This window comes from Oryzias latipes, chromosome 6 (assembly GCF_053564925.1).
Source record: "Oryzias latipes strain Hd-rR chromosome 6, Olatipes_Hd-rR_3.1".
Classification (NCBI taxonomy): domain Eukaryota; kingdom Metazoa; phylum Chordata; class Actinopteri; order Beloniformes; family Adrianichthyidae; genus Oryzias; species Oryzias latipes.
This window is the reverse complement of record NC_136242.1, coordinates 22,714,356-22,734,163: the sequence shown is the minus strand read 5'-3', so window position 1 is coordinate 22,734,163 and position 19,808 is coordinate 22,714,356. Positions and strand designations below refer to the sequence as shown.

General features: G+C 38.5%; 1 protein-coding gene across 5 annotated transcripts in view; it reads right to left on the bottom strand.

Annotated features, from left to right (window-relative positions):
- Nucleotides 1-19,808, bottom strand: part of pclob (piccolo presynaptic cytomatrix protein b) — a 58,915-nt gene that overhangs the window by 25,325 nt on the left and 13,782 nt on the right. For 4 of the 5 annotated variants that reach the window (XM_011476204.4, XM_011476206.4, XM_011476207.4 and 1 more), the window contains exons 11-13: nt 18,621-19,631; nt 7,593-8,393; nt 417-7,263 (exon numbers count right to left, since the gene is read on the bottom strand). In XM_011476204.4, the coding sequence (XP_011474506.2) occupies nt 417-7,263; nt 7,593-8,393; nt 18,621-19,631 (8,659 nt within the window). The remainder of the gene's footprint in view (nt 1-416; nt 7,264-7,592; nt 8,394-18,620; nt 19,632-19,808) is intronic. The other variant, XM_023955901.2, reaches the window with a different exon arrangement.

The window sequence follows — 19,808 nt, the reverse complement described above, 5'->3', positions numbered from 1 at the left end:
CAAAGGCAAGGGTTTTATTTTATTTTTTTAAAACTACTAATTTTAGAGACAAAATGTAAGGGTAAGTTTTGAAATTGCCATGCAGTTAAAAAAAGCTCCATGCATTTATGTGGTAATTTTGGCTAGCAAGATGCAAAACCAAAATAATGAGGGAGTACACGCAGGCACACACATGCATCTGTATAAAGAAAAAAAGACAAAATATTAAATGTTTTACAAAATCATGCATTGTAAAAACAAAGCAAAATTTAAAAAAAATATGAAGACACATTGCATGTTTATTACTTGGAAATAAAGTATACATAAAAAACAGTAAAGCGTTGCATATTGAATAAAATGCCAAATTTGTAAATAATAAAAATAAATTAGTAAAATATGATAATATAAATGTAAAAACATCAAATGCAAACACTTACCAGTAGAAAATTTGGCAGCAGTAAGGTCTACAGCATCGTCCGAAGATCTGCCAATGTAGTCGTAATTATTCTTGAGATCACGCAGAGATCTTCCTCCAGGTGTAAGATTTATTTCAGAGACTGGTGCTTTGATACCATAAGTTCCATTAATGCTATATAGTCCAGCATTAACATTTTGAAAATGGTCATCTCTGTTTCCAAAATTGCTGTCAGGCTGGGTAGTAACAGCAGGTTGCGTTTTGCAGATTCCTGTAAATGGTAACTTGTATATCACGTCACAGCAAACACTCCTACTGTTAGCTGTAAGGTCCACTGGAATTCCATCATCCTCTAAAACAGTGGTCACCACTCCTGGACTTGTATCAGATATAGCCACCAAACTTCTCCTTGGTCTGTATTTTGACAAATCCATGGCTCCTGTTGCCTCGAAGGTAATAATACCTTCACTGCTAACACTAATAGGAGCAGACATTTCCGGCAGTTTTCCTCCACTGGAAACAAGATTTTCAAAAGATAGATTGATGGGAGTCTCCTGGTCTGTAGATAGTACAGCTTTTACAATAGGCTGAGGCTTTACAGGCCTATACACAATCTGTGCTAATGGTTCAAATGGTTTGTATGTGGTAAGAGGCAGAGGTAATGAGGTAACAGGACCTTGCAAATCAAGTGGTTTTTCTGCTGGGGTATTATATGAAGCAACAGTAGCCGTGCACGTAACTATTGTGATGCTGTCTGTGACAACAGAGAGAGTTGTTACAGGAGTAACCTCTGCACTTAGATTTACTATCTCAGGCTGAACAGCTGTGATTTGACGTCCACTTGAGTCACTTGAAAAAGACTGCCAATCTGACTCAGAAGTTAGGTCCATGCCTTGCTCTGTCATCTTTATGCCATCCTTAACAGTTCGTAAATCAATGACATCACCAGGATAGAATGTCTTGCCATTTTGTTTGGACAAAAATTGGACTTTTGAAAAGTCTGGTTGTATTGTAATTTCTACACTTGATGGGGGAGCCTGTGGAAGTCTCTCATGCACAACAGAAACTGTGGTCCTTTGGACTTCTGTGGTAACCACTTGAGTAACCATGCTTGGTAAACTTTTAGGAGGTTGTGCTGAGGTAGAAATTGAAGAATACACATGACTCATACTTGAGACAACCTTTTCCGGTCCTCTGATCTCTTGACTTTCTATTGATTCTTGTTGAATTTTAGTAATTGTAACTGGAGCCACAGGTACACCCTGTGAAATTTCCCGCACAGGGGGCACTGAGGTTCTCCTGGCATATGCCTCAGTAGTCATTATCTCTGCAGGGTGATCATATTCAACAGAATATCTTAATTCCTGTAGTTCATGATCAGGATTAGGAACAGTTTCACTGATGTAAGGAACTTGGGAAGTATAGTTATCTATAAGGAAATCTTTCTCTGCAGCTATATTTGGTACTTGTGCAAAAGCTAATGGTGGTTGCATTGTTAAGGATTCTCTCCTGTTTGCTGCAAAGGCTTCAGTGGTAATAACTTGAATAGGCATTTCATATTCAGCAGGGCAGGCAGATCCATCAGACAATATGTATGATGGTTGTACCGCAGATGAAATTGATGTCCTCCTAGTATAGGTAGTCTCCTCATGTTTAAGTACTGGCATATCTACCACAGTCTGAGGCAGCCCCTCAGATGATGGCATTGAAGCTGTTCCTAGGTCAGTTTCGTTTGTTGTGAGCTTTGTGGGCATTTCAAGTTCAGGCGTCATTGTTATGACCTCTCGCAGTGGTACTGCATGGGACATCATCGACAATGGAATCATTTTGTTATCATCTGCAATATAAATAAAAGAATCCCCACTTGGACGTCTTGAATCTTGTTGTACTTCCATGGTGAGAGATGTTGGGGCTATTTCAGTGGTTGTTGGAGTCATTACCTGATCAAATTTAGGCTGAGTCAATAACTCAGTCACAAAAGGTGTTGGTGTAATTTCAGCTACAACATTTTGAGGATGAGATGCTGTATGTACCACTGCTACCTCTAATGCTTCAGGGCTAGAGTCAGTTGAAATGGCCCGTGTGGGTATTTCAGCGTCAGTAAGGAGCAATACTTCATCTGAAAGTAGATTTGATTGCTGAGTGCAAACTTGCTCAGGGACTATAGATTGATTTTCAAATGACTGAAGAAATTGGGGTGCAAATGAAAAATCAGAAATTGTGCTAGCATTGTTACCAACAGTTATCACTTCTGGCTGTGTGGGTTTTGCCAGTTCTAAACATATTGTTTGGGACTTTTCTGTGAGTATGTGGGTATCCTCTTGTACTTGGTATCTTACTTGAATGTCTTCTGTAACAATCACATGAGTAGGTATATCCTGATTTTCTGTTGTGAATTGTTTTTGTAATAGAATTTCAGGAGAACCAACATTTTTGTCTCCTTGATCTGCATCACTCTGCAAAACTGGAGTGTCTAAATGTCCTGATGGCTGCAGTGGTACAGTAACAACTTTTGTCAGAGACTGTGGCTGCACAGCTGCCATTAGTTTTGCTGTCTGAGAATATACCTCTTCCCGTAGGTTTAACTGAGGTATAGTTTCAGTTTCTTTCACTGTACTTGACTCTTGAGGATAAAGTGGTGTAGGCTCCCTTTTTGAAGATTCTTGGCATATTTGTGGTTGATGAAAAACATCTGGATCTGCTGGCATTGTGATGACCTCTGATACTGTTTGGGGAGTTGATAATGGTGAAGTACCTGTCAGTTCTTGCTGTGCATATGGTCTCTTTATTGGAGAAGGTACACGGTGTGCTTGAATCGAGTTGTCTTGAGGTGATGACCTTGATGCAATGTTAACTGAAGGCAGTTGTGGCTGCACAGCAGAGGATAGTGGCTTTGTCCTTGCTTGCAATTTCACCTCCATTTCATTAGTGTTTGTTACTTGCTCCATTGCCACATTTGGGGCCACAGTATTTGAAGGTGGATGTTTTACAGAAGGAACAGAGGTCCTCCTAACTGTAGCCTGTGCTGTAAACACCTCAGCAGGTGTTTTATGCTCTGATAAGATGGTTTGTTCAACAGACACTGTCGAAGATGGGATGGAGCCTCGCCTCACTGGTGCTTGGACTGTTATAGTCTCAGTTGGTGAACCTAGTTCAGATGGTAAAGTGATAACTACATATGTTTGTAGACATTTAGAGTGTCTTGGAGATAGAGGGGACTTTGGAGATGATACACCCAACTTGGACTCCACAGGTCTTGTTATGCTAAGGGACAAAGCATTTGGAGGTTGTTTTGTCCTGGGCAATGTTGCTGCTTTTGGTGCCACAGGGGGAGGTGGTGGTTTGATGTTTTCTCCTGGCTTGTGACTAAAAACCAGTCCAGCAGGTATGGATGTAGGCTTAGGAGGAATGGGGGGTGGAGGTTTTGTGTTTTGGTTTGAACTAGATAATGTTGATGCTGCAATAGCCATAGTATATGTGGCAGGAGTAAAAACACATGGCTTCTGATACACTGAGGGTTTTGGTAGATCGGATGTTAATGATGAAGTTGAATCTAAAACAAGTGCTTCTTCACTACAGAAAGCTTTTGTTCCAACAGAGGGTTTAGAAGCAAGGGGTGGACCTGAAACCAACTTGACTGCTGGCAACTTAGAAGATGGTGGGGATATAACTGTAGTGGGCATGTCAGGAGCAAGTTGTGGGGTTATTTGACTTTGAAGATGAGGTGTAGATATGAGTCCTGTATTGTCTATGCCAACCCAATCTTGTGTAGTCTGCATATCAGCGCATCTGTTTTCAACACTTGGCACTTTGATAACTACATGATCCTGTCTGGCTGAAGTTATTACTTGAGGTACAGATGCAACATCTTGTTTTATAGCATCCATTCTTGGTTGTATGTCTACAACTACAGATTGCAATGGCAGGATAGCGGTTGTAGTTTCCAGAGATGATGTAGTTGCTGTAACATCGATTGTCTTTATCATAGCTTTGTTTTTAGCAGACTCTGCTAAAGATACTGAAGTAGATCGAGGGGGAGGAGGAGGCGGGACTTTCTTTTTTATAACTGTAGTTGATGCTGGAACTGGCTGTGGTAACTCGTCAACATGACCCTTTGCAGGGACTATAACTGGGCTCATTGAAGGAATGGCTGATTGTACAGGGACAGAATGTACCACTCTAGTTTGGGCTTGAATTGGGCTACTTATAAGGGCTGAGATTGGATGTGGGGTTTCTGAAGCAATCGAAGCAGTAGTTGAAACAAGGTCAGGCATCTGGACTATGACAGGCCTAGGGCATGACACCACAGTGACTGGAAAGGAGACATCACCAACTAAAGTTGAAATTGAGGGAACAACAGATGGAGCTGTAACTTGGGTAGCAGACTGAGCTGAGACAACAACAAGTGCTGGACTTGGTACTGAGACATGTAAGGCAGTTGGGACATCAAATGGTACCTGAGAGGGCGATGAAACTAAGTCTGGCATTTGAACCACAACGGGTGGCTGAGTCCATGTCTCTTTGAGAGTAGGAGTTTTATCTTGACTTGTTGTAGCCTCAACTTTAGTTACATCAGTTGTTGGTTTGGCTGGATCAGACACTACATCTGGTATTGCAACTACAACAGTTGTTGGACCATGGAAATGCATTTCATTTTCACTTGTTGGTAAAGTTGCAACTTTTTCAGAAAACGGAGGTGCCACTTCTGCATGTGACTGGTCTTTAAAATAAGTTTGAGGTGTTGGTGTAGATAGTGGAGTTGAATCTGATGAAAGTGGTGTCTGAGCCTGAAATGGAGATGAAGATGTTTCATTAGACACCAAACTGGAATCTGGGGTGGCTGGTGAAGTTGGTGGTGAAACTGGTGACACAGGAGAGGGTGTTGTTGTTAGTTCTGGGGCTGATATTGGAGCAGGAATTGGCTTTGGTTCTGGAATTTCACAAACCACACATATTGGCTCCATCTCAATGGTTTCAGACAAAGGTGGACTAATGCTCTGATCCTCTTTTGACTCAGAGTCGTCACTGGGAGTAATGTCAGAGGAAATACCTATTGTATACTCATCCACAAGACTATCATCCTCTTCTTCTCCTGATGAGCACTGAGTAATTTTAAGGTCAGGTATTGGGAATAGTGCTTTTCTGAGTGCAGGATCTAAGGGAACCATGGGCCTTACAAAACTTATAGATCCACTGTGAGTGCTTGGTGGAACTACTGCTCCTTCAGATCGCTTAGGTGGTTCAGAAGGACGAGGGGGAGCAGGCCGTTTCTTTTTTTTCATTGGCAGTTCGCTTAAAGTGTCCATGACTAAATGAGGAAGTTCAGTTTGTTCAATAGTCTGCTTCTCTTCCGTAGGCATGGTTACCACACATGTTTCTGCTGCTGAAGGAGTACCACAGGCCAAAGCATCTGATGAAGAAAATTCCACGGCAGACTGAGTCTGTTGAAATTCTTCTTCGATCATCAAAAGTTCTTTCTTTTTCTGCATCATTTCTTCATAAACTTCTTCTGGAGACCTTAGTTTTTTGAGAGACTGAGAACTAGAATCATTTTGAAATTCTTCCTCTTGAGATTGAATCAAATTGATTTCAGGCTCTTCAACTAAAGATTCATAAAGGTAGTCCTCTATTGCCATTCCTCCATAGAGAGGCTCAATGTCAGGACTCTCTCCTGGAATGGCTTTTGCTTTCTGTAAGATTTCTTCATATGTTTCTTCAGCACTTTTTAGGGATTTTGTAACTGTCTCAGTTTGCTGAAAAGGATCAGATGGTGAATATGGTATGACTGTTGGTGATGGTTTTTGCCCTCTTTGTACAGCTCTTCCTGTCTCCGCTTCAGATTCTACACTGACAGAGTAGTCAGAATCAGATGTTTTCAGACTTTCATCTGTGCCTTTTCTTAAATCTTCAGTGGAAGAAGCATCTCCATGTGGAGAGATGAATCGACCTTGCGCTTTCATCTTCTCTTCCTCAGAAGAGTCTTCAATGGTGGGAAGAGAATGAGCAGGCTGCTTATGCTTACCTTTATGATACAACTTATCCCCACTGATTTTCCTAGGACTACCATCACTGTCTTCCTCTAGAGATGAGGCAGATGTAGGTGAAGATCCTGGGGTAAAACTAGATGCCTGAATACTAGAAGATCCCTTTGAGAGAGATTCTGTTATGCTTTCTACTTCTTCATCAGTGCTTTGTCTTTGACGTATAACTGGTATGGCTTTCTTAAAAGTAGGTTTGGGCATTGTTTCAGCTTTTGTGAAGTATTCTTGTGTGGCTTGAGTTTCTTCATTGTTTGTGTCTTGAGAGAGAGGTCTGACGGTCATAGAAGCATTATCAAGCTCAAGTGGCTTGATGGCATAGACCATTTCCAAACTTTTTTCTTTCTCCTCCTCTGATACGGACATTTCAACATCATCTCCCATATCAATTATCTGCTTGCGAATAAACTCATCATCGTCTATAGATGAGTCAGCACTTTCAGTTTTTATGTCCTCACTGCTAGATGTAATAGTGCTAACCTTTATGACACGTTTTTGGAGATCAGGGGAAGGGGAGGCTGTGAGTTCACTTTCACTTTTCTCCATTGCTTGGAAACTTAGGCGTCTTCGCTCGGTTTTAACCTCCTTTACTATCATAGGCACATCCATGCTTTCATCAACTTCACACGTATAATTTGACTGTTCCTCACTTAGATCTTGTAATACAGGTAAAATCTGGGGCTGATCATCATCATCATGCTCTTTCTCCTTTGTTATTGGTTTGCTGTTAATTGTTTTACCAAGGTCAACTAAATCGTTGCTTTGAATCTTTTCAGCAGTTACAGCAACATGTCTCTCCTCCTTAGATGCTCCAGTGGTTTCCTCTTGATCCTATAAAATGAACAAAAAGTACATCAATGTGTGAAATAGCTTGGCCGGTTTTAACTATCATTTCTATGCCTTGCAGACTTAGCCAGTGTTACACAAGGTGTAAGAGTTTAGATACTATAACATGCACGTCCTTTTTGTTGCAAACGTTGCAACAAGGAATTTTTATACAAAATTCAGAAAAGGTTCTGATGTGTTTAAAAATAAATAAATAAATAAATTTAAAAAACTATGACTTTTAGCAATGCATGTCTGAGACTGCCAAATTAGCACTTATTTGTCAAAAAAACATGAAAAAACAAGACAACCAAAAAAAAAAAAAAAATTCTCACCTTTACCTTCAAACTCCTTTTAGTCATTTCTGCAACTGGTTCCATTTCCACTTCTAGCTTTTCTTCTTCTGATATTGCATGTGGATTAACTTGCTGTGAAATCTGTGCATGCTCTGTTGTTTTCATTAGAGGTCCAGGTTCATCAGACTTCACTTCCTTAGTTACACTTTCAGGGAGCGAGTATGCTGGATTTGTTTCAGCTTGTGCAGCAACTTCATAACCTACCACTTCCGAATCAATAGGGGATATGGGTACTTTTGAATCCTCGTTCTCTTCAAAAGTTGAACTTATAGGTGCATCTTTTTCCTCTCCAGATTCTAAATGGCCACACGTACTGTTTTGAGCTTTGTTAATGTCGTCTTCGCTCTCAGATTTTTTCATTTCAATCTTTGCAGTTGTAAAATCTTGTTGCCGGTGTACTTCAGAGGTTTTTTCCTCCTTCTGGGTTATTTCCACAGTAGAAGGTTCTCCTTTAGATACTGCCAAAAAATCTCTTTCTGCCTGATCTGGTAAGACCTCTGTTTTGAGGGAAGGTTCAGTCTCCATTGATTTCAGCTTGGCAGGTTCTATTTCTTTTAAAGGGGGATCCATCTGGACTAACTCCTTAGGAGCAGGTAAAGGTTCCTGCTTTGCGGCTTTAGGTGTGGGCTCTGCTTTCACAGTTACAGTTTTATCATCTGCCATTTCTGTAGTGGGTGCTGCTTGGGTTTCTAGCTTGGAGGACATTGGTACTTTTCCAGTATCTCCCAGCTGTCCTGTTAAAGTTCTTTCTGTTTGGCAGGTCAAACACAGCCATTCCTTCTGTAATTAAAAACAAGAAATAAAAGAAACAACAACAACAAGACAAGACAGTTAGGAAAAACTAAAATAAGTAAAATGCACAATAAACTTTAAAACGAAGGGGGAATCTCTATACTTGAAGACATTTTATTCTTTCCAAAAAAATATTTTTAATAAATCAATTTTTGAAGATTCAAGCTAACGTCATAGTAATAACGTTGCAAATAATAATCTTTCAACAAAGGAAAAAATGAAGCAAAAACATTTGTTTATTTGGTTGTTATTTCTGCCCCTTTAGGTGTGTTTTTGAATAGAATGAAGTCTAAAATGAAGTACCATAGACTGTTCTTTACTTTTAAGATGTGCTTTTTAGGTTTTAGTATGAAAACATGCTTTACAATTTTAGTTTGTAGAACAATTTGAGACTAGATTACAAAAATATGATCCTAAATTTCAAGACCACATGTCAGCTGTGGTTGGTAAATCAAACTATATGTATATGGGCCTTCCAACTTCTAAACTACAAAACTCTCTTTCTACTCTAATTTTTATTTTAAGGTCAGAATTTCTAGTGTCTTTTGACATGACATAGAACCTAAAAATTATTTTTTCAGTATAAAATTGATGTTCACTTGAAGCACAGATTCCTTTCTGTGGTTTTGTCTTTAGTAAATAGTGTTTGTTAACATAAAATAAGATGACTTAATGCATTGAGAGTTTGAATGATTAAAATTGGGTATTTATAGCATGCAGAAAGCAAACCAAAAACCAGTTAAGTCTATTTGGAATTGATCCAACCCTTCGCTTATCAGGTAACTATTGATGATGTTGTATTTCACTATAATTTCAACAAGTGTATTGAGCTGTCAAATGCAATGTGATTTTCTTCACTGTCATTAAATTATCAAAACAGTCTGCCACTTGAATGATAACACTTGAACAGTACAGCAATTATGCAGCTATACAGTATCTTTATGTTTTTGTAACAGCTGCACTAGCAACCGCCAATAGATGATATTCACCATCATCTGATGGACAAAAGCCCTTTTACTCTCATGAAAAGCTTTAGATTCTACAAACAACAAAGCTTTTTGTATTGTGCTAAAACAAACACATTAAACGGAAAAGTCATTATCTACTGTACATAATTAATATGGGGAGAAAAGTGGTAAGATTTCTAAAAAGTCAAATGTATTGGAGTATGTTCCATTTTTGAGTAAAAAGTCTTTAAAAAAATTATCGTATTTAATCATATTTGCGTTCATATAAAAGAGCTATCATTCATGTTTTGGTACAACACCAAATTTGGTACAGATGTACCTTGGGATCCCCTCTTTCAGAACAGCACGTTAGCCATGAGAAAAATCCAAAATGTTTTTGTAAAGATTGTGGCCTTTCACTCATGTGTTACAAAAATATTACATTCCTATTTGCCCCAGTCTCAACAATATGGGCAGTTAAAACACAAATTGCAGTTCTTGAACTTGAGGGGCACCAGAAAGATGGGATCCTAAGGTACATTCATGCCACAATTGGTAATTATACCACAAAATACACAATTATTTTGATAACCGGCTCCACTAGTATACAAAGTCTAAATTTTGTTTTTAAATAGACAATTATTATTGGTGTTATTTTTAAACTTTTGTATTTACTTTTAAAATTGTTCTTAAATTTAAAACATTTAAAATTAAGTAATAATTTAATTAAACTGATTCAACGTGTCACAAATTTCCACATACAGTGCTGTAACTGTATTTCTTCTTAATATTTCTTTGGCTGAATGTGTGCTTTAAAACTAAGATCAAAACAGTTCATTTGGTTGAGTATTTTTTTTCCAAACTACAACATCAGGAAAGATGTTTACCAAAAATCAATTATCGTTCAATAAACAGTAACTTCATGTTAAGCCACAGTGATAAATGCATTTGAGCTATGCTTAGACCACAAGAAACTGTTATATTTTAGCAATTACAAGGCTTTGATACAAATTAGGCAAGGAGAATGGGATTAAATCAGATGAACTGTGTTTATCTTTTGTATTTAAATGGTGACTTTTATATAACTTTTTTTACAACTTTTTTTTAAACTTGGATTAGAAAAATCTAATAAGCACTGTGGCTGAGAGATTTTGCAGTATATTTCCACAGTAAATCAGCAGGTAAAAGTAAATAAAAAATTAATAAAATTAAAATCGATGTCTACATTTTTGTTTAACACACTTTTCAAAGTATTTTAATCTTGAGTGGAAACAACAATTCAAGAGTAAACAAATTATATATTGAAAAAAATACAAAATTGAGATACATGTTTTAAACTGAAAGCCAAACAGTGGATTTCTCTCCATGAAAATCACAAACATTGGTTCATTTTGCTGAGTAATGCCATATATCAGTATTACTGCACTCACAGAACTTTAAAGATTTGCCATTCCTTCGATGAGTCTGTGATAAAACCACTGCATTCACAGACAAAGATATTCAGACTAAAAAATGTTTCTTTTCTTAAAGGAAATATACAATAACACCATAGCCAGTGCCCATTCAAAAGACTGCACGTCTTTTATAGGACAGTAACAAAAATGCTTACCTTGTGTACGAGTTAAGTCTAAGTGATCCTATTACTTTTTTAAGGTTTTCCTTCGAAAGCATATTTTCCTCTCATCTGAGCTCCATTAATAAACCAACAGTTACACAGGACTGGATGCTGCGAGGAGATTAAGCTAAATAGGCAAACTGGCAGATAAAAATCAGAGCAATAGCACTGCGCCTGCCTCTGCAGAGCCAGCAAGAGCCTTTCTACAGGACAGAGACGGAGAAGACAACGCACACACACCCTGTACAAATTCACAGCCCCACAAATTAAAAACTGTCTCAGAAGTTTTACAAATTACCCACAAAATAACTCAGATTGATAACAAGCAGAGCCCATTGTTCAAACACATTCAATCATGAATGGAGCATCACTGTTAAGTATTGTGGAATCATTCTGCAGGTTATTAAAAGGATCATATCATGAGTTAGCCATGCTAAAAATGAGATTGCTATTATCTGTTTTCTAAGTGTCAATGATATATAGGGACCAAGTACTGTTAAAAGCATCCAGCTTCCATATCATGCCAGGGCGACTTAAGTTTAACATAAACTCAGATGTTTTTGCTTTGTTGCCTGTCGTTTGCTAAGAAGTGTGATAATCACACTAGCTCCAGCAGCAACAGAACGTTGTTATCACCGAGCACAACACAGATAAAGGTGTGAACCAGTCAATGATTTTAATTTCACTTCAGTGTGATCGGATTCATGCTGATCCTGGCAGCTACACTCAGTTCTTTTTTTAAAGGTAAGGTAAGGGAAGTGTCATAACAAGCAAAAATGTAAGCAAGAGTATGGATGCATGCACAATATGTGAAATAAGACTTGGGAAGAAATTAGAAGAGTAACTGCATCTGGCTGATGTTGAAAATGTTAAATAAACAGCAGATATTCGCTTTTTTTCTATGCATCATCAGACCCATTTAACCACACTTTTTCATTTAAACCATCACAACAAAACAAAGCTATAAATAAAAATGTTACTGATGATTTTCCATGTGAAATTCTAAGACAAAGCTCTAAAGTCTGTTTGTTCACTACAACCATAGAAATCAGTTTTAAGTATCTAAAGAAATTATCAACAAAAAATCCTCAATTCCTTAAAAACAATCATATTAGTCCCTGTATTCAGCTTTAGACATTTATCAACATTATGACCTCAACAAATCTCTCCACTCCAGCTTGGTGGTGCCCACAGGATATGATTAAAGTTAACAAGGAAAGTAAAAATCCTGCTGCTCAATGCATGCAAAGCTACTAAATCATTTCACGAGCAGGGGTTTTCAGCATGCAAAATCAAGATTAGGAATGCTTGTTTTTTTTTATCTGGTGCACTTTTCAGAGCTGTCGAAATATTTGCAATAGATGCAGATAAAATGCTTCCCCACCCTCTTTTTGACTATATGCATTCATTTATTCATGTAACTTAAAGGAAGGCTATTGCTAAAAGTACACCAACAATTCCCTATCCTTTTGCAATACTTATATATTTTAAAGTCCCACTTTAGTCATCTTTTAATTGTGATTATGCTATTTTTAGCCCAAAAAAACGGTGTTGTTTTCTAGGACATAGTTTCTGCAGACCGGCAGCAGTTAATGAGAAATTCACCTCTGAGTTGTGGGCGGGACTAAATATGTGATAGTGAGCACTTCTCCTTTGCCAAGACAATCCATCCCACCTCACAGGTGTGCCATATCAAGATGCTGATTAGACAGCATGGTTATTGCACAGGTGTGCCTTAGACTGGCCACAAGAAAAGGCCACTCTGAAATCTTCAGTTGTATCACACAGCACAATGCCACAGATGTCGCAAGTTTTGAGGGAGCGTGCAATTGGCATGCTGATAGCAGGAATGTCCACCAGAGCTGTTGCTAGGGAATTGAATGTCCATTTCTCCACCATCAGCCGTCTCCAAAGGCGTTTCCGAGAATTTGGCAGCACATCCAACCGGCCTCACAACCGCAGACCACGTGTAACCACCTCTAAAACGTCTGGCACGTTGGAGAGGTGTTCTCTTCACGGATGAATCCCGGTTTACACTGTTCAGGGCAGATGGCAGACAGCGTGTGTGGCGTCGTGTGGGTGAGCGGATTTCTGATGTCAATGTTGTGGATCGAGTAGCCCATGCTGGTGGTGGGGTTATGGTATGGGCAGGCATATGTTATGGGTGAAGAACACAGGTGCATTTCATTGATGGCATTTTGAATGCACAGAGATACCGTGACGAGATCCTGGGGCCCATTGTTGTGCCGTACATCCAACAAAATCATCTCATGTTGCAGCATGATAATGCACGGCCCCATGTTGCAAGGATCTGTAAACAATTCTTGGAAGCTGAAAACATCCCAGTTCTTGCATGGCCAGCATACTCACCGGACATGTCACCCATTGAGCATGTTTGGGATGCTCTGGATCGGCGTATACGAGAGCGTGTTCCAGTTCCTGCCAATATCCAGCAACTTCGCACAGCCTTGAAGAAGAGTGGACCAACATTCCACAGGCCACAATAGACAACCTGATCAACTCTATGCGAAGGAGATGTGTCGCACTTCATGAGGCAAATGGTGGTCACACCAGATACTGACTGGTTGTCCCCTGACCCCCTCAATAAAGCAAAACTGAAGATTTCAGAGTGGCCTTTTCTTGTGGCCAGTCTAAGGCACACCTGTGCAGTAATCATGCTGTCTAATCAGCATCTTGATATGGCACACCTGCAAGGTCGGATGGATTATCTTGGCAAAGGAGAAGTGCTCACTATCACAGATTTAGACAGATTTATTAACAATATTTCAGAGAACTGATTATTTTGTGTATGTAGAATATGTTTCACATCTTTGAGTTCATACCATAAAAAATGGGAGCAATTACAAAAGTGTTCCGTTTATATTTTTGGTCAGTGAAAGTAAGTAGGCCAAATTACATTTAGTCTGTATGTATAAACTATTTTTTCAAAATGACATAAAAATGAAGATTAAACTCAATTTATTAATCAAGTGTTTGCACTCTTGAACTGCACATCGGGCACCAACAAATCAACGATCTCTCTGATAACTCACTTATCCCTCCTAACTCTTTAAGCCATAAAAACAGAAATGCATATCAGCCAGAGAAAAACGATCAACCCCCCCCCCCCCCCCCCTTCATCAAGTTGCTGCGTCTGAACCATTCCCACCCACGCACCAGAGCTATGGATATTGGAAAGTGGCCATCATACTTTTTTCTAATTAAATCTATTCAACGAGTAAAGTGCAGAGAGCCTTCGGAGAGGCTGCGCCACATGATTAGCCTTTGATCTGGATTACCAGACCTTCACAATTAAAGCAGTCAGGAAATTAGCTTCTGACTCACAAATCTTCTGCAAAAGCTACATAAAAACAAACTAGTTTACCTTATGTTAAGTAGCATACTGCATCAACTCAGAAGAACCTTCAAACTTTGCTTTTTTGAGTTGAATTACAGATGTGTGGCTTTTATCTTTGAACCTCATCATTGCTAAACATCTCTACAATGGTTTTTTTTGTTGTAACTGGAGCTAGTAGGGTCTGTATTGATTTTGTTTTTTATGGCAGATGCCTTTATCTAAAACTAAGCTTGCTAATGTACTTTGCTTTCAGCAGCTCCCTCGTTGCTCTGCTGCTTTTATATCAAACGCCCGGACAGCACAGAACATCAAACTGCTAATCAGTAAAATAAAAGCAATGAGTTCTTTTTTTTGCTTTTTTTTTGGTTGATTTAGGAAGTCAATGCATGTTAAAATAACTCATAAGCAACATTTAAAAATATATCAACAAACTAACGTGTTTTAAAAAAAGTAAATTATTATTGATAACAAAAAGAAAATGTTACCTTTTAAAAAGCAGACTGCCAGTGTTTCTTTTGAAGGAGACTGGGTTTGGTCTTTTCTAATTATGGCAAATTTAGATACTCTCTAGAGGTACATAAGAGGATAATCACATATTTTTAGGATTAACAAATGAATTTTTTCCTGGACTCCCATTAACCAAAAGAGAGAATTAGCTTTATTTTATTTTTTTCTTAAGAATTAAAAAACAGCTTAAAGTAATGGATTGAAAACACTGCAGAGGTCTTTTTTACTACTATTAGTAGGTGAAGGAGTGGTCTTGTTATTTCATAAATCAACTTCCAGCGGGTTCAGAAGATGCACTCAATTATGTTTTCAAAAAAAGCCAATTAAGAACAGAGCAACCAGCCATCAACTACTGATCGATACGGAAAGTCACTCAAAGCTGCAGGATCAGACAGAAAAATCAGTAGACTGTCTGGATTGACAAGAAAGCTTGTAATTCTACAACCTCAGGAGGACACTAATAACGTTCATCTATAACACAAAAGAGCTGTGCAAAACTTTCGAAGCAGCAACACTGGGATGTAGCTGCAAATTTTACAACCAAGCACAGAGGGGAAAAAAAGATTATTCAGCTCATGTTAAGAATTGTTGCAAATATTACAACTTAATTTTATTCTAAAATATCTAATAATCCCCAAGAGAAGATGATAAGTTCTAGTAATACATTTTCTGACATTTTTCAGACAGTCGTAGGTGTTTTTTGCTTTGGGAAGAAAGGACCTCTCCCCCCGTGACTGTTACAGAATGGAAGCTTCTGACTGATGGCAATCATTTGAAGCATCCTCCCTTTAGCAATCAGCTCTAGAGGCACCATAGCAGAACTCAGAACAGAGCCAGTCTTCTAAATCAGTTTCAGGCTCTTCAAGTCCTTTAAGAACTTCAACCTAATGATCCCAAGAGAAATAGAAAATAGGTATGGGCAGCAATAAGATAAAGTACCTACAAAACCAAAGCAAACTGTGAGGACATGGTAAGTCAGATTCACATGCCTGATCTGTTACCAAATACCCCAGCGGTAAAATAATCTGACCTGAGTTATTCAAACTAAAAGGAAGATAGGGCTTGAACAAAATATTGAACAGCATTGCTGGGGCTGCAGAGAGACTGTGAAATGTTACAGTATTTATCACAAGCTTTTTTTGTGTAACATAGAAGAGCAAGCTTGAAAAGAAGCAAAATCTACTTTTATATTAAGGCACAGTTTAAAGCATTAGTGAAAGGCATCTGCACTTGAAGAGGGTTGGCCTTTGTAAGTGTCTTTTTAGCTTCTTAAGTATTAAGCAAATGCTTGAGTCCATACTACATCTTCCTCTAGTAAAAGTAGAGTTGTATAATCTCAAATGTTTGCACTAAAACTGTTTTGACATACAACATTCTGTAGGATTTTTATAGGATTTATAGGACTAAATTGATTAGTGTTGAAATTTACATACTTTACATACTTTTTATATACATCACTCCAAACTCCCCACCAAAGTGATTTACCATTTGAGTTTTAACTTCTCGATTTACTGCCTTCATTCTTTTCTTTAGACACAATTTTAGTATGACTGAGATCCTCCTGAAGGACAAAATGTTTTTATCAAGACATATTTACACATTCAAAAATTCTATTGCCGGTAACTATTCTTGCAAAAAAGTTGACAAAAAATAACATTTTCTTAGATGTCAGGAAAAAAACTCTTAAAGTAATTTTGAGCTCTTGGATTAATAAGAAACATATTCCAGGAATCTTTAAAAAAAATACTGTCATAGTCATACTGTCTTGACTGTCGCCAGCAAAGATTGGGTTATTACAGTATGACATGGCTGGCCTATTTATTGGACAGCAGTCACTCTGAAGCCTCGAACACAGCATAGGCTCAACAGAAAGAAAAAAAAAAACGTTATGCCTTCATCCATTTTGCCTGAAGCTGTTCCATCTTCTTTCAAAGCTAGTTTTCATGTTTCAAAAGTACATGCTTCTATCATCTAAAAAAACAGCCCCTATAACAGCAGCCTTAGCAGAAAAGTGAAGAGCATAAGCAGGGCATGCATCAGCAGCAGAAAGAACTGCAGCCTATTTTGTCCAGCTGCACTAACTCCTGGCTATTTCTATTTTCCTGAGTGCAGTGAAGCCACACGGTGCACACAGTAATGCGTATCCCTTTACCTAACCGGACTTCAATCCTTAGGTCTGCTCCCACTCCTGGTGTCAATAACAAACAACTGTTGCTTACATAAAAGGCAATATGGCAAATGGCTCAAATAATGTGTGAAATGAGCTGATAGCATACTATAGTAGAACTGCAAACTAAAGCAGAAGGAAAAAGGATGGATGGATGGATGGATGGATGGATGGATGGATGGATGGATGGATGGATGGATGGATGGATGGATGGATGGATGGATGGATGGATGGATGGATGGATGGATGGATGGATGGATGGATGGATGGATGGATGGACGGACGGACGGACAAACGGATGGAGAGATAGAGAGAGAATGTAGCAACAAATGCTGTAAAAAATTCTGTCAATTCAAAAAGGGAATTTTGAGATGTAGTTGAAAGTCCTAAATACTAGTTTTTCTTTGATATATTCAGAAATGTAAGCAGTGGCTTCACATTGTTTTAAATTTACAGCTAAAAGGAATTATTAAATAGAGAATAGATGAGAAAGACAATTTTTGGCATTTAATATGTAATCAAATGCCAATGTGAGCAACCTCAGTGGTAAACATCGATAGGCAAACTCAGCAAGAAGATGGGAATCACTGCAAGTAACACACAGAATTACAGGAAGGAATACATTCCTTGAAACCTCTAATCACTAAGAGAGCAGTTGGCCCAAAGGGAAATGTCTGAATGTGCAGCACATTGTTCTCGGGGACCTAATCCACTTCACCTTTCTTTATTGGCAAATCACTGAGCTTTCCCATTTCAAATCTCATGGGTTTTGGAGTTTCCCTGTTCCCTGATATCCTATGGCAGTGGATCCCATCTCACTAATGCTGTTGCACAACCATCAATCATCCCTTGAATACATTCTACGTGCTGTCAGTCAGCCAAAAGGTTATGTAACAACACAAGACTATCCAACGACACACTAGGCTGTACATGATCTTTCATTGAGTACTTTTTTTAGACTAGCCTGAGACTCTTATTCCCTAATATTTTAAGATAGAAAATATATAACGCAATCATGTGAAATTCTTCATTTTAAAATTATTGAGAATCTAATATTTAAAGAAATTAAACAGTAGAATGACAGTCCCATCTTACTTCTCTTCCCTTTCTACTAAGCAAGATTTTTTTAAATGTAAACTTACTTTTAAAACGCATAACATAATTTTATCCCGGAATGCATTTCAAAGATTTTCTAAATTTCCCATAGAAGCAGCAGGGACATTGTCAGCTGGCAGAATTGATGAATATTCAGCATATGATACTAAAACTGCATGTAAGGCTTTCTCTACATTTGCTTTTCATTCAGCTTGCAGGGACAGTAAACTACAAATTCCAAAACAAAAATAAGGGTTCATATTCCTAAAATATTCTCTTAATTTACAACATCACCATAACACACTAGAAACATAAAAAGGACCTAATTCTACCAACAAGCTGCCAGTACACCACGGGTCCTATAGGGAGATGTTTTAAAGCAAATAACACATTACAGTTATAACATGACATCATGTGGGTATATGTTCTGTTTGAGTACATAATGTGCTCACACACATATGTCAGAGGTAGGTAAAATTTTCAAGATTCAAATAAAGTGGTGGTATAGTTAGAATTATGCACTTACCACTGCTGTGTGGGGCATGGGGTTAAATCCACAAAGGTTGCAGACAGTGTTCTTGCATTCTGTGCACGTGTTGTAATTTGGAGGATCCTTGGTTCCGATGTTGAGCTCAGCTTTGCAAAGAGGGCAGTTTGACAAATCTCTCTTGGGAGCAGCTTTTACTTCATTTGTGGATTTTGGGGGCTCCTGCGAAGTTCTTTTCACTTCTGTCGAGGCTACTTTTTCCAGAGCTGATTGAGGAAGCTCAGTTCCATGAGGTGGCTTCGCTTTAGCTGTGTCAGGTGGCTTGGTACCCTTAGCAGGTGTTACCGGGGACATTGCTTTAGGAGAGACGGGAGCTGTCATGGACATCTTCCTTGGAGTAGGAGGGGTAACTTTAGGCTCGTCTGGAACAGCTGAGGATATCAGTGTTGATGCAGAACTGAGGAAAGATGAACCAAAACCAAACATTTTTCCAGTCACCGATTCAGAAGACTTTGCGGCCACAGGCTGCGTTTTTGGGGTACCAAAGCCAAAGAAGCTTCCAGATTCTTGTTTGACAGGCTGAGCTGTTGATGGAGATTTGACAGGCTGGGTCACGGGTTTTATGGGTTGCTGTGGTACTTTGCTAGGCTCTTGTTTTGGAACACCTGGCTTTACCTCTGTTTTTTCAGTTTGAGAAACGTCTACCTGAGGGTGTTTCCCAGCTATCTGCTGCTGGCCAGCCACATTGATGCTTGAGCCTAGTTTAGCATCTGAAAGCAACCGAGCCTTTGACTCAGTACCTGGTTGTGTTACAGTTTTTTGAATTGGCATTGATAATGGACCCTTGGCATTTAAAGGCTCCGTCTTCTGATCAACTTTGTCTTGGTCTTTCTGGGGCGCTTTAAGTGCTCCAGGCTTTTCCTTCTCTTCAGATGGAAGTTGAGAAACATAACTGACCAAGTGCTGAGGTTTCTGTGTTGCAGGTCCAGTGGACTCAGATAATTTCAAAGCTCTCTGCATCTGGCAATTTAGGCAAAGCCATTCCTTTACCTAAAAAAGTGGAATGAAATGAAGAGTTATTGAAATGCAACCTATAAAGATTCCATCTTAAAGTCACATATGCATTTTGACTACACTATTAATATATATAGACATTTGTAAGGTATTTATGGAATATACAAAAATGATTTGTATTTATCTGTAAATGAATCAAATCTAAACCAAAAA